General features: G+C 44.9%; 1 protein-coding gene across 1 annotated transcript in view; it reads left to right on the top strand.

Annotated features, from left to right (window-relative positions):
* TIMM44 (translocase of inner mitochondrial membrane 44) overlaps window positions 1-13,100 on the top strand; it is a 750,397-nt gene that overhangs the window by 160,933 nt on the left and 576,364 nt on the right. The window contains 1 exon segment of the mRNA XM_040322529.1: window positions 11,755-11,925. Coding sequence (XP_040178463.1) covers window positions 11,755-11,925 — 171 coding nt within the window.

The following is a 13,100-nucleotide window of genomic DNA, read 5'->3' as shown; positions in this document are numbered from 1 at the left end:
TGCTCTGTACGCTGCTCATCAAATGTTTCACCCTTTTTTTCAGTTCCTCATTTTCCTTGTTTACTTCATCTTTTTCCTTCTGTTGTTTATTAAGGGTTCTCTGCTTTGTTCGCAACTCTTGGTTTAGGTTTTCAAGGTCTTCTGTGAGGTTATTCTCTCTAGCCTTGCTAGTTTTTAGGGCCTCTTTAAGCTTTAGTTGTAGCTCATTTTAAATCTTCAATCCGTGCCTTTAAATCTTTGGTCGGTGCCCTCCACTTCAATGGGGCATGATCTGTCACCAGTTCAAACTGTCTACCCACAAGGTAGTACCGGAGAGAATCCAAAGCCCATTTCACCCAGGGTATTTGTGTCATTATCTCTTGTTTTATTAAATTGATCACAAACAGCAAATTATCATATTCCGTATTCAGGCCCCACAGCTTCACTTTATTGGCTTCATACTGGGCTTTCTTTTTTTGACGGCAAGCTCTGGAAGCCAGCTTGTTTTCCTGGTGCCTCCATGGCAGCATACCAATGGTCATGGCTCCGCCCCCGACCGACCTACAGGACCTCTTAACTCTCTAATAAAAGGAGTAGTCCCCCCCCCCCCCCCCCCCCCCCCCCCCCCCCGGTTAGGCATTCTTTTTTCTGTCCTCATCCCCGCAGGATCACGCGTCAGTCCTACCTCACCGTCTTATGGTGTACCGTTGCAGGTTCATGCTCTCCTGCAGGATGGAGTCCTATCGCTTGGGTTGCTAAAGGCACCAGATAAGTATAGGAGCCCTTTTTTCTGTGGATCTTTTTTTGGCAAGCACACACACTTAGTACCTCCAGGAGCTTCCCCTCTCCTCGATAGGTACACAGGCTGACTGTCCTAGGCATCACCCGTTTGCTCCCAGTAACAGGTTCTATAGCACTGTGGATGTGCTTTACCTGGCCCCACCGCCATCCGGCTTCCGCATCGCTCGGTGTGGGGAGAGAGAGGGAGCAGTACAGCTGTCTCCCCGTTCGCAGCTTCCCCATGCTGTCGGCGCTTCGCGCGTGTCACGGAGCTCAGCCTCGTCATCTCGGTGGGCGGGGCTCCGTCGGCGTGGCGGCGCATGCACGATGCATCACGGGCGGCCATCTTGGTACTCCCAATCTACTTAAGCAGCCTGTTGCCTCATTTGAGGACAGGCTGCCTTCAGAGAAGCATCTCTGCTCTCCACCTCTCCAGCACTGACCATGGATCCCTGCCAGGGTAAAACTTTGTTTTGAAAAATGATACTTGTTTTAAAAAAAAAGGAAAAAACATAAAATTGTTTCGTTCTCTCTCTCTCTCTATGGCAGGATATGGAAGAGGTTTGTAGCCCTGGCAGATTCCAACCAATTCAACCCTCTAATTCCCGGAATCCATAATGTGCTGCTATTTCTACAGTCAGGTTTGGACCTAGGTTTAGGCCACAGCACACTAAAGGTCCAGGTGTCTGCCATCTCAGCCTTAACAGATACCAGATGGGCTCATGACCCACCGGTCGATCGTTTTCTGAAGGCGGTCCTAAGATTACGCCCCCCTAGGAAGACGTTATATCCCAAGTGGGATCTTACTGTAGTATTAGAGGCGTTGGCACGTCCGCCCTTCGCTCCCACAGAGGAATGCTCACTAGAGGATATCACTTGGAAGACGGCCTTCTTAATTGCCGTCACGTCGGGACGCAGAATATCGGAGATCCAAGCTCTTGGTGCTCAGGAACCCTATATCACCTTCTTCCCAGACAGGGTGGTTTTCAAGCCCATTCATCAATTCATTACCAAAGTGCCTTCGGCCTTTCATCTTAATCAGGAATGGGTCCTGCCAGCATTTGGAGAAGATCAAAACTCCTCGAACCTACACAAGCTAGATGTGGCCAGGTCCTTAAAACACTACCTAAAACTCACGCAGGGGTTCCGGAAGGACCAACGACTCTTTATCATCCCCAGAGGGGCAAGGAAAGGAGAAGCGGCTTCCAAAACAACAGTAGCTAACTGGATTGTGAGACTTATCCAAAACACCTATCGGGGCTAGTGGTCTCCCTATTCCCAAAGCGGTGAACGCCCACTCGACGAGAGGAATCGCATCATCTTGGGCAGCCTTGGCGCGGGTCTCCCCGGAAACAATCTGCAAGGCGGCAAGCTGGTCCTCCTTCAGCACCTTTATGGCTCACTATAGCCTGGATCCGGCAGCTCTCACCTCCTGCGATTTTAGGAGGAAGATGCTAGAACGATCCGTTCTGTAATTCATTAAAAATATTTTTTGAGCAGCACCCTCCCTGTAAGCGAGTTATTTGACCATTGGTATGCTGCCATGGAGGCACCAGGAAAACGGAAAATTGAATACTCACCTTTCCGTAATTTTCCTTTCCTGGTGCCTACCCATGGCAGCATACACCCTCCCTTGCTGACTTGCTCTTTGGGTCTGAGGTCTAGTTACTAAGAATGCCTAACCGGGGGGGGGGGGACTACTCCTTTTAGAGAGTTAAGAGGTCCTGTGGGTCGGTCGGGGGCGGAGCCATGACCATTGGTATGCTGCCATGGGTAGGCCCCAGGAAAGGAAAATTACGGAAAGGTAAGTATTCAATTTTCCGTTTTTCTCCTTACTAGATTGCGGCCTGGCAGTGACAGGAAGCTCCGATACGGGTGTTAGGTCACTGATTACTTTATTCAGTTTACGCAGTTCACCACCAATCTGCAGATGTTTTCTTGGATTTGGAGTCAGGTCTTCCACATCTATTCTGCGAAATTTCTTCACAGTGTACTTGCCGTGATGCGGACCATTCTTCTGGTACATATTACTGGGAAGCGTGTCTCTGTCCCATTCAGACGGTCTCAGCATCCCCTTCTGTTGAGAAGGCATTAATTGCTCAATATATTTCCAGAAATACCTTCGCTTTCGTCTTTTCCTCGATGACACGGCAGTTATTCCTTCCCAATCTTCAACAGAATCATTTTCATAACCTGGCTCTGAGAAGGTATCACTGATATCATGTTTATCATCTTCATTGTCGTCTTCTTCCTCTGAGTCACTGGCTCCTCCTTTCACAGGTGTATCATCATCACCACTGCCTTTTTGTCTGGTTGGCTCATCATCCAAATCGCTGGCAATGTGATTTTGAGCATCTTCATTTTCAGAGTCACTAGCATTACGATTATTGCTACCATTTTATACATCGCCGGATGTTCGCTCCCTAGGTTCATTATCTTCTGAATCATTTGCTTCATTCTCAGATCCGCTGCCTCCTCCTCTCATGTCATCATCGCTGTTGTCATTCTCATATCGATGCACTGGACTTTCACCATCTGATCCATGTTGTCTGTTATTTCCCTCATCATCAGAATCACGCTCATCTTGAACTGGGGTTGCACCACTGTCATCTGAGTCATCCAGACAGTCAGATTGTCCATCGCAAACAGCATTATTTGGAACACAATTAAGATTTTTACACTGATTCTCTTTACCTTTGCACATCTTTGTGTTCTCTTTACCTTTGAACTTCGTCACTGCCATCATGGCAGTCCGTGTGACCATCACTCCGCCAGAAGGTCGGAATACATTGATCTTCACTAGCACAAGCCCACTGCTCATTTTCACAAGTGATCTTCTCCAATTTACAGTCCTTTTCATCACTTCCGTCTTTGCAGTCTTTTGCACCATCACATTTCCATTCCATTAGCAAGCATTCACCAGATGGACATTTAAATTCCCCACTTTGACAGCGGACGTGTTTAGTGACTGTACAGTTTTGTTCATCTGAATGATCACCACAATCACTGTCTCCATCGCAGTGCATAGTATAGGGAATACACTGTCTATTAGTACACTGGAACTTGTTACTGCCACATTCCTTGGCTGCATCTCGAACTACAAATGGCTTAACTTTGAATGCCTTGCTAAGAGCAGCTTCTTGATATACAGCCCCCATAGCTGCTGCTTCATCTGCATTTATGTTCTTTGCCAACTCCTCCTTGCCCACTGCTTTAAGAAGCTCCACCCACTATGATCACCTGATCAATTTCATCCATGTTCATTTCAGCACCACTCAAAGCCTTTTGCATCGGTATGGGAAATCTTTCAAATAGGTCTTCACAAAGCTCCTTACTGTTTAGCTGAGCAAGAGTGGGGGTTTTACTGATAACTTCTTCATCCTGATAGGGACTTAAAAAGTCATCAAGACGAAGATAATCCACCTCTTTTGTTCCCCATGTTTCCAAACTAGTTAGCTTTTTGTACTTGGTCAGATCCTCACAATATGTGTCCCACTGCTCCCAGTGAGATGTTAAGGGTGGACTGTTTCCAAGGATACCAGAAAATGAATCAAATATTTCAAAGTCCCAGTTCTCTGTCCCGAAAAGTCGGTATGTTACTGGCCTGACTCCCAACCTCGGTCTGCTGTCTCTGAAGCTGTGTCACGATGGCCTCCATTTGCTGCTGGTGTCTCTGTTCCAAGCCTGCCATGCTCTCTCGGTGAGCTGCAAGGCTCTCTTGGTGAGCCTGTTGTTGAGCTGCAAGGCTCTCTTGGTGAGCCTGTTGTTGAGCTGCAAGGCTCTCTTGGTGAGCCTGTTGTTGAGCTGCAAGGCTCTCTTGGTGAGCCTGTTGTTGAGCTGCAAGGCTCTCTTGGTGAGCCTGTTGTTGAGCTGCAAGGCTCTCTTGGTGAGCCTGTTGTTGAGCTGCAAGGCTCTCTTGGTGAGCCTGTTGTTGAGCTGCAAGGCTCTCTTGGTGAGCCTGTTGTTGTGCTGCAAGGCTCTGTTGAGCTGCAATGCTCCGCTGCCAATCTGCATTCGTCTGCTGTTGATTTGTATTTGATAAAACCAGCTGTTTCAGTATCTCCTCCAATTTGGGTTTACTTTAATTGCCCGCGAGACTCCACCATATGTGAGGGGTTAGCTCGGTAGCGGGGGGGGGGTTACCCCTTGGATGGGTTCACCACACACTGAATTTATACAGACTGGCAGTTGAAGACGGTTGAAAACAAAGTTCTTGGTTTATTTTTCCATGTTGCTGGAAAACAATTGCAAGCATCCAAACCGCATAAACAAAATCAAACATAAAAACAACCCTAGCCACTCTGGGCGTCTACCTTCCACACAGCAAATTAGTGGTAATCCTTTGGACTACTTATAGAGGCCTTAATTGCCTCATTCTGAACAGCTGAAGTTTTTCAACGGCCCTTAGCCTTTCTCTGGCTACGTTTGTAGCCGACGCCCGATAACCATCTGTGTATCGTCTAAACAAGGCAGAAATGTATGTCCCATCAGTGACAACACCCACAGATTTACCTGACTTCCTGTCACAGTACTGACAACAGATGTGCAGGCTTCCTTCACACTTTTAGTAGTCATAAAATGTTCCCTTCACCCTCCTAATGCTAATGTTAGCTAGCCTGTTTAAAAAATATGTATTTACTTGACTAGACTGGAGCAAGCTGAAAATAGTTAAGTGTTACCCTATTTCAATCAGCAGCTGCTGCAGGGGAGAAGGGAGAGCACTTGACGACAGCTTGCAATGTCTAAATGAAAAGAGATTTAAACTAAAGGCTTCTTCACAGTAAGAACTGAACATATGGAATGGACTCCAAGATCTGGTTCTGGCCAGCTCAGAAGATTGCTTTAAAAAAGGCCTGAATTCTTTCTTTGGTAATTATGTACATATGTACATAATTTAACTGGATACTAGTATTTATAGGTAAAGTTGATCCATGCAATATCCTATTGCCTCTCAGGGTATCGGGAAGGGATTTGTTCCCCTGCTGGAGCAAATTTGATCATGAGTTTTTTTTTTTTTTTTTGCCTTCCTTTGAATCAACTGTGCGTATGGGATTGTGTATATGAGATTATGATTCTCCCCCCACCCCCTTTATTGGTTCAACTAGATGTAATTTTTTTCAACTGGACTATCTAAAAAAAAAACATCCCTGATCACCCTCCCAGAGTAGTAGTAAATGTACTAACATTTATCCGTGTTTTTTGACGTTTGAGAATTTTTACAGCTAGAAAACGCTTCAGCCAAAAACAGTTAACGGCCTACGTGTGCATGGACACATAGGATAACATGCTGGAGAGTTTGACTGTAGAAAAACACGTCTGAAGCCAAAAACAGCAGCTGTAAAAAAAAAAAAAAGCATCCAAAAACTTTCAATGTGCATGAGGCCTTACTGCTACAGGGTGGCCGCTGTGTGTGGGATTGTGTGTGTGTGTGTGTGTGTGTGTGTATATATACACACACCTGATCCTGCACTTCCAGGTAGCGGGCACACATGTGTGCCAGATGCTCGCTCCTGCTGTATAATAGCATGCAGGACATGATCAAGGGGTACCGCAGACTCTGCCCGCCAACACCCGCTGATCCTTCAGTACTAAGGCAGAACGGCAGTCTGCCTATGTAAACAAGGCATTCTGTCAGTAGGGGGAGGCATGGATCTTGTGTTTCTGCAAAGCAAGGAAAATTATCCCTGTCTTTTCCTAGTGAAAGCACCTCAAACTGTACAAAAAAAGGCTACGCACATCCTAAGGTGGGCAGAAAGAAGTTTATGTCTGCTCTGTCGGCCGTCTACATTCCGGAAAACTGTCGGGCAAACTACCTGAGATGCCAGATGCTGGACCAGGGGGAATGGTCATTGCATCTGGAGGTGTTTCAACTCCTTTGCAGGAGGTGGGGCACACCGGACGTGGATCTCCTGGCCCCTCGCCTCAACCGCAAAGTGTTGAGGTTCGTGGGCAGGTCCAGAGATCCCTGGGCAGACGCGTTGGTGGCCCCGTGGGGTCAGTATCGGCTAATTTATGCCTTTCCCCCATTGAAGTTGCTTCTTCGGCTGCTCCGCAGAGTGGAGGCCGAAGGGAACACGATGATTCTAATCGCTCCGGATTGGCCCAGACGTCCTTGGTACGCCGATCTTGTGCGCCTGGTGGCGAATGCAAATGCGGGAGGACCTTCTGTCTCAAGGTCCCATAATTCATCCTGCTTTACAGTCGCTGGCTTTAACGGCATGGCTGTTGAAAGCCAGGAACTAAGGGGCCGAGGTCTTTCCGACTCTGTAATCTGAACTATGTTGAGGGCACGGAAGTCGTCTTCCAGGAAAATCTACCATCGCACCTGGAAGGCCTTCATCTCTATGTGCGAAGAGATGGGGTGGCGTCCACGGACGTATTCGGTTTCCAGAGTCCTGCTGTTTTTACAGCGTGGAGTAGATCAGAAAACATTAAGGGACAGAATTCAGCCTTGGCTGTGTTCTTTCAAAGGCCTTTGGCGGCCCATTCTCTGGTGGGTATTTTTGTGCAGGGGGTTCGTCATGTGCTTCCCCCTATTAAACCACCTCTTCCTCCATGGGATTTGAATCTGGTGCTCTCGGTTCTTCAGGAACCTCCCTTTGAAAACATCAGAGAGATTCCTCTCGACACTATCTCAGAAAGTGGCCTTTTTAGTGGCCATTACATCTGTCAGACGTGTTTCTGAATTGGCGGACTTGTCTTGCAAGTCGCCATACTTGGTCCCCTTTAGGGATAAGGCGGTGTTGCGCCCGCAACCTTCCTTTCTTCTGAAGGTGGCTTCGGCCTTTCACCTTAACGAGGACATTGTACTTCTGTCCTTGTGCGCTACATACTTTAGATGTAGTACGTGCTTTGCAGGTGTACCTGTCTGCTATGGCTCCGTTTCGGAGGTCTGACTCACTTTTTGTGTCAGTATCTGGTCCACAAAAGGGCCTGGCGGTCTCGTCGGCCACCATTTCTCGTGGATCAGGCAGACCGTCATACAGGCCTATGCTCTAATGGGGTAGGTGCCCCCCTTTCCGGTGACGGCACATTCAACCAGGGCAATTTGTGCTTCCTGGGCTTTCCAACATCAAGTGTTTGTCTCACAGGTGTGTAAGGCGGCGTCTTGGTTCACACGTTTTCAAAATTTTACAAGGTTGATGTGAGTGCATCTTCAGATGCTTCCTTCGGCCTCAAGATTTAGCAGGCAGCTGTTTAAAGTTGCAACTCCTCCGTTGAGGAGCTCTGCTTATTTTTGGGTGAAGATTGTTTGTTTTTACTGATACTGTTCCCACCCCTCGTTTTTTGACACTGCTTGGGGACATCCCGAATGTCAAGACTTGTGAAGGCTGTGTCTGTCCATGGACAATAAGAGAAAATATGATTTTTTTGTACTCACCGTAAAATCCTTTTCTCTATCGTCCATGGACGGACACAGCACCCACCCCTCCTTCTTAGGTTTGTACTGCTTAAGAACTAAGGCTGCAGGGAGGAGGGTTATGTCCGGAGGGACTGCCCCCTTGGGCGGGGCTGTTCAACTCTGTTAAAGTAACATGTATTTAAATATCTAACATGTTCTGCCTAGTCCTCTCCTATGAATAGGAACACAACCCATATGTCAAGACTTTGAAGGCTGTGTCCGTCCATGGACTACAGAGAAAAGGATTTTATGGTGAATACAAAAATCCTATTTCCAACATTTTGTCATAGAAACTAAAAAAAGTGGTGATTAAATACCCCCAAAAGAGAGCTTTTTTTTCTGTGGAGAAAAATTATAAAATGTTGTTTTGGGCACAGTGTTGCATGACAAGAACTTGCCATTCAAAGAGTGAGAGCACTGAAAGCTGAAAATGTGTCTGTGCCCTGTATTGAAGTGACACAGACACTTCTTTTAAGGAGCACCTGACCCACTTGGTCTTTGAGAGGTGAAATCTTTGGGCCTACACTTGACATAATCATTAGGATATCACTGGAGCCAGAGCATCCACCTTTATCAGCATAAGAAGTCTAGAGATAGGTCTACCATGTCCCTTCTCTTTTTTTTTTCTTCCTTTTCTACTGGATTAAGCCAACTTGGGTCTTCCAAGCCTAGTTCTCCATCCACTTGCAAGGTCTCCTGATGAGAATACCATACGATAACGTTAGGGTTCTGGTATACTACTTCCATCTGAAAGAGAACAAGAGTTTCCTGTGGCAAAAAAGGTAATTTGGATACTAACTTGGGGCATATACTTTGCTTACATCAGCTGCAGTGTTCAGGCATCCATTTACACCAACTAGTTGCATCTGATCATAGGGAAATAGTCCAGACACCTAGGTGCGTTTTCATTGCAGGTGAAGAAGGTTGGATCATGGCTCCAAGATACCCTTGGCCACCTGCTTGCTGAATAAGCTAGTTTTCTGACACGGCAGTAGCTCTGGCAGTAGCTGGAAATGCTCCAGTGATTCTGTGGGATCTGCAGACTTGGATCAAGTCGCTTCATCAGATTTAGCTGGCACACCTCTACTGGCATATATGGCTTTATAATGTAGGTAAAGTTTTATTAAAGGATCACTAAAGGATTTTTTTTTTAGCTAAATAGCTTCCTTTACTGCAGTCCTGGTTTCATGTCCTTATTGTTCCTTTTTGCTTTGAAGTTGCTGTAATTCTTCTGTGATCTCCACACTTCCTGGTTGTCTGTTTCCTTATAACCACAGTACTGGGAGCTTTTCACTGTGGTCTAAGCTGTCATTACTGTGTGTCTAAAACTTAACAGAACCAATCAGATTCATTTTAAAAACATAACACTGCCCTGGATTTGTTTTTGTTCTGTGTGTCTCTAGTTCACAGGAACATGAAACCAGTTTAAAAGTGAAACTAACCTGCAGGCACATTATATGATTGATTTTTATCTATTTGTAATCATTTTTAAAAGGAATCAGTTAACTTGTATGTCTCTATACCCTGTAAACAGTCATTTCAGCCAAAACATTTTTTTCCTTTAGTGACCCTTTAATGCTTTTCAGTCAGATAGGCAGGCTTTTTCCATGAGAGAATAAGCTTCCTAACCTAGAACAATAATGAAAGTAGGGTACATATCACCTTCATGGGAGCTAAGGAGTCAATTAGATAGTTGATGTTGGGATTAAGACCTTCAAACTGGAGCAGCACCCCATCCCTCAGTACGCCCCCAACCTTTTTAACCCCACATTTTGTCCAAGTGATAGGGTCTGGATATGTGTAAGAGTGGGCCAACTGAGGATTCTTCTATAGTGGCATATGGGGCAATATAATTTGATCTGGGCCGCTAGAAAATAAAGTAAAAATATAGGCACTGTTAATCCACCCTCCTTTCACAGTTGCTGAAGCACATGCAGTCCAATACAGGGGCAACTACTATGCCACAAAAAGCCGATACTAAACGATCTGTTGTGCGGCACTGTATTATACATGTATTAACTGATCTATGCTTTAAGAAATTTTTGGGGAATGCAAACAGGCGAATTTCTGAATAAAGGAAAAGGATGAGGAATTTCATCAGATAGTGGGAGGTTCTGCCAGGCCTAAAGTCTGTGTTTTGAGTGTCTGAAGTAGAGGAGTAACATTTAAGAAAAATAAAATATGAAAAATAAATTGGATATTATGAGACCCAGGTATTTTGTCCCTGTACTAAATTATTAAGGGAACATTAAAAGCTGAAACTTGTGACTTTTGCCAATTCACTTTAAGGCCAGAAAATGTGGCAAAGGTGTTCAAAATGGACACGGCTACAGGTAGCAAGGTGTATAGCCAAAAAACAAAATTACTCTAAGCTCCCAACTTGGTTAACTACATGTTTATTACATAACCCCATACAAATTGTGCTAGCAAAAAGAGGAATTCCCTACAATCCCCATAACCTCCCAGAGAAGCCCCCACCTAGACTCTCCCAAAAATCTCACCATGCATACTGGGACAAGATTACACCACCCCTTGTAAGCCAAGCGAGGGGATGCAGTCCCACCCTCTCCAAAACAACTACCCCACTCACTCAAAGGCTCTAAGCCAGGGATCCTCAAACTGCGGCCCTCCAGCTGTTGCGGAACTACACATCCCATGAGGCATTGTAAAACTGACATTCACAGACATGACTAGGCATGATGGGAATTGTAGTTCCTGAACAACTGGAGGGCCATAGTTTGAAGACCCCTGCTCTAAGCCAACTAGCCAGGGACCAGTATGGTCCCGCTCCCAAGGTGTACAGTGCTCCACCTTAAAGCCACAATGAACATATGAGGCACAAGCCTCATCATGGAGCTAGGGTGCAACAGTACTGATGGAATGCACAACCTACTAAACCTGTTGAGACATCTGCACAGTCACAGGTCTGCCAGTCAATGCAAAGCAGTGGTAGTCAGTGGGTTGAATAGATGCCCTGATATCCAAATACTCTAAAGATCCTCTGATGTCCGGCTGACTGGTAACACAGGTAAGTAGATCAGACATATGAATGAAAAGTCCTGACTACTGATAGCTGATGCAAATTGTCCATATGGGGATGTGGAAGGAGAGACCGCAAAGGTGCAGTGGTATGTGAGCTATAAGGATTGACTTCTGTGTATAAATTGGATCGCTGTACACCACTGAAGAAACTGTCACACACACACACACAATAGAGATGCGTATCATGACAGGGAGATTCCCGCAGCAGGCAGGTAATCTCAACCTGCCACGAGTGTAGCATGCTGGTTGTAGTAGGACTTAGCCAGACGTCGACTAGGCATCAGTATAACACAATGGGTACTACTTTCTTCAATGAACTCTAAGTACGAGGCCTTATACTGAGTACAATAATCACACCTCCTTTTGCAAATTAGGTGCATAAGAGATCAATTATCAATAATAATAATAATGATGACTGACCCTTCCCTATTTGTTTTACATAACACCCCCCCCCCCCCTTTTTTTTTTGAGGCACAATACTCTACATGCACTATTGTTTTTTATACTCGGCATGTAACTTATTGAAGTAATTCTGCTCTTTCTCCTTGCAGTGGCGATACTATTCCTCTCACAGTAGACGAGGATTTCTAGCTGGGCTCCTTGACAATGTTAAGCAAGAGCTTTCAAAAAACAAAGAAATGGAGGAAAACATAAAAAAATTTCGAGAAGAAGCAAAGAAATTAGAAGAATCTGAAGCTCTGCAACATGCTCGCAAGAAATTTGTATGTTTTATGTGCTTTTTGAAATGTCTATTTTTTTTTTTAAATGCTACTTTTAAAATGAACCTTACATGAGCTAAAAATGTTAAAGGTTTTCTACCAGTAGTGCAGATACCAAGTACCTGTTTAAGTCTTTGTATTGCCTTTGGAGCCCCCTTAAATGCCTAAAGCTTGACCATATATGCATTGAATTTCAGTCTATTTGGCAACACTCAGATCGACAAAAGTTGATTTTTCAATTGCCTTTTGTCGTGTTAGACAGGTGGAAAAATTTTAGCCAAACTTCGACTGCATCCAAGCAGGTGCTGGTGTGTGTGTGTGTGTGTGGTAGGTATGTATGTATGTATGTGTATGTGTATATGTGTATATGTATGTGTGTGTGTATGTATGTATATATGTATGTGTATATGTGTATATATATGTGTGTGTGTGTGTGTGTGTGTGTGTGTATATATATATATATATATATATATATATATATATATATATATATATATATATATATATATATATAATGTATGACAGGCATATACACACATGCGTGCACACATATATACAGACAATCCCAGAGTTACAAACAAGATTTACGTTTATTAAAAGTCAGCAAAGTGTAGCTGCTGACTTTTTTAATAAACAGTCCCACGGTCCAGCGATGCGGCCACGCTCCTCTCCCTCTCCTCCGGCATTGCAAGTGTGGGCACTCGGCTTGTGACAGCTTGCAGGTTCACACTGCGCCTTCTTAGTGGTTGGGCATTCTTCTGGGACCTGTGATGTGTCCCAGAAGATTGCAGGGAGGGAGGTGGAGGGGAGGGGAGGAGTCGCCTAGGCGGAGAGAGCGGAAGTAGGAGCTGGGTACCTGTGAAAACTAAAAAAAAAATTGCATGCCAAATGTGCCATATAAGGGGGCGAGGAGTGCTTAAAGCGGAAGTTACACTTTTGGGTGGAACTCTTGCTCCAAGTTGAATTTTGTATGTAGGTTGGAACAGGTACATTTTTTTTTAAGTGTAATGTCAACCAAAAAAAATTACTTTTTTTGGATAGCATAGGGAAAGGTTAACACCCATGTAACATTTATTTTGCTGTCTGTGCCCCTGTTTACAAGATTTCACCTAATTTTCTGTCCCTGTGACAATTGGATTTTGAAAATGTTGGGTTGTTGTGTTAGTAATGATTAAGCT

The sequence above is a fragment of the Rana temporaria genome, chromosome 1, assembly GCF_905171775.1.
Source record: "Rana temporaria chromosome 1, aRanTem1.1, whole genome shotgun sequence".
NCBI classification, from domain to species: Eukaryota; Metazoa; Chordata; class Amphibia; order Anura; family Ranidae; genus Rana; species Rana temporaria.
The sequence above is the reverse complement of the archived record's forward strand: the minus strand, read 5'-3'. Positions and strand labels throughout refer to the sequence as shown.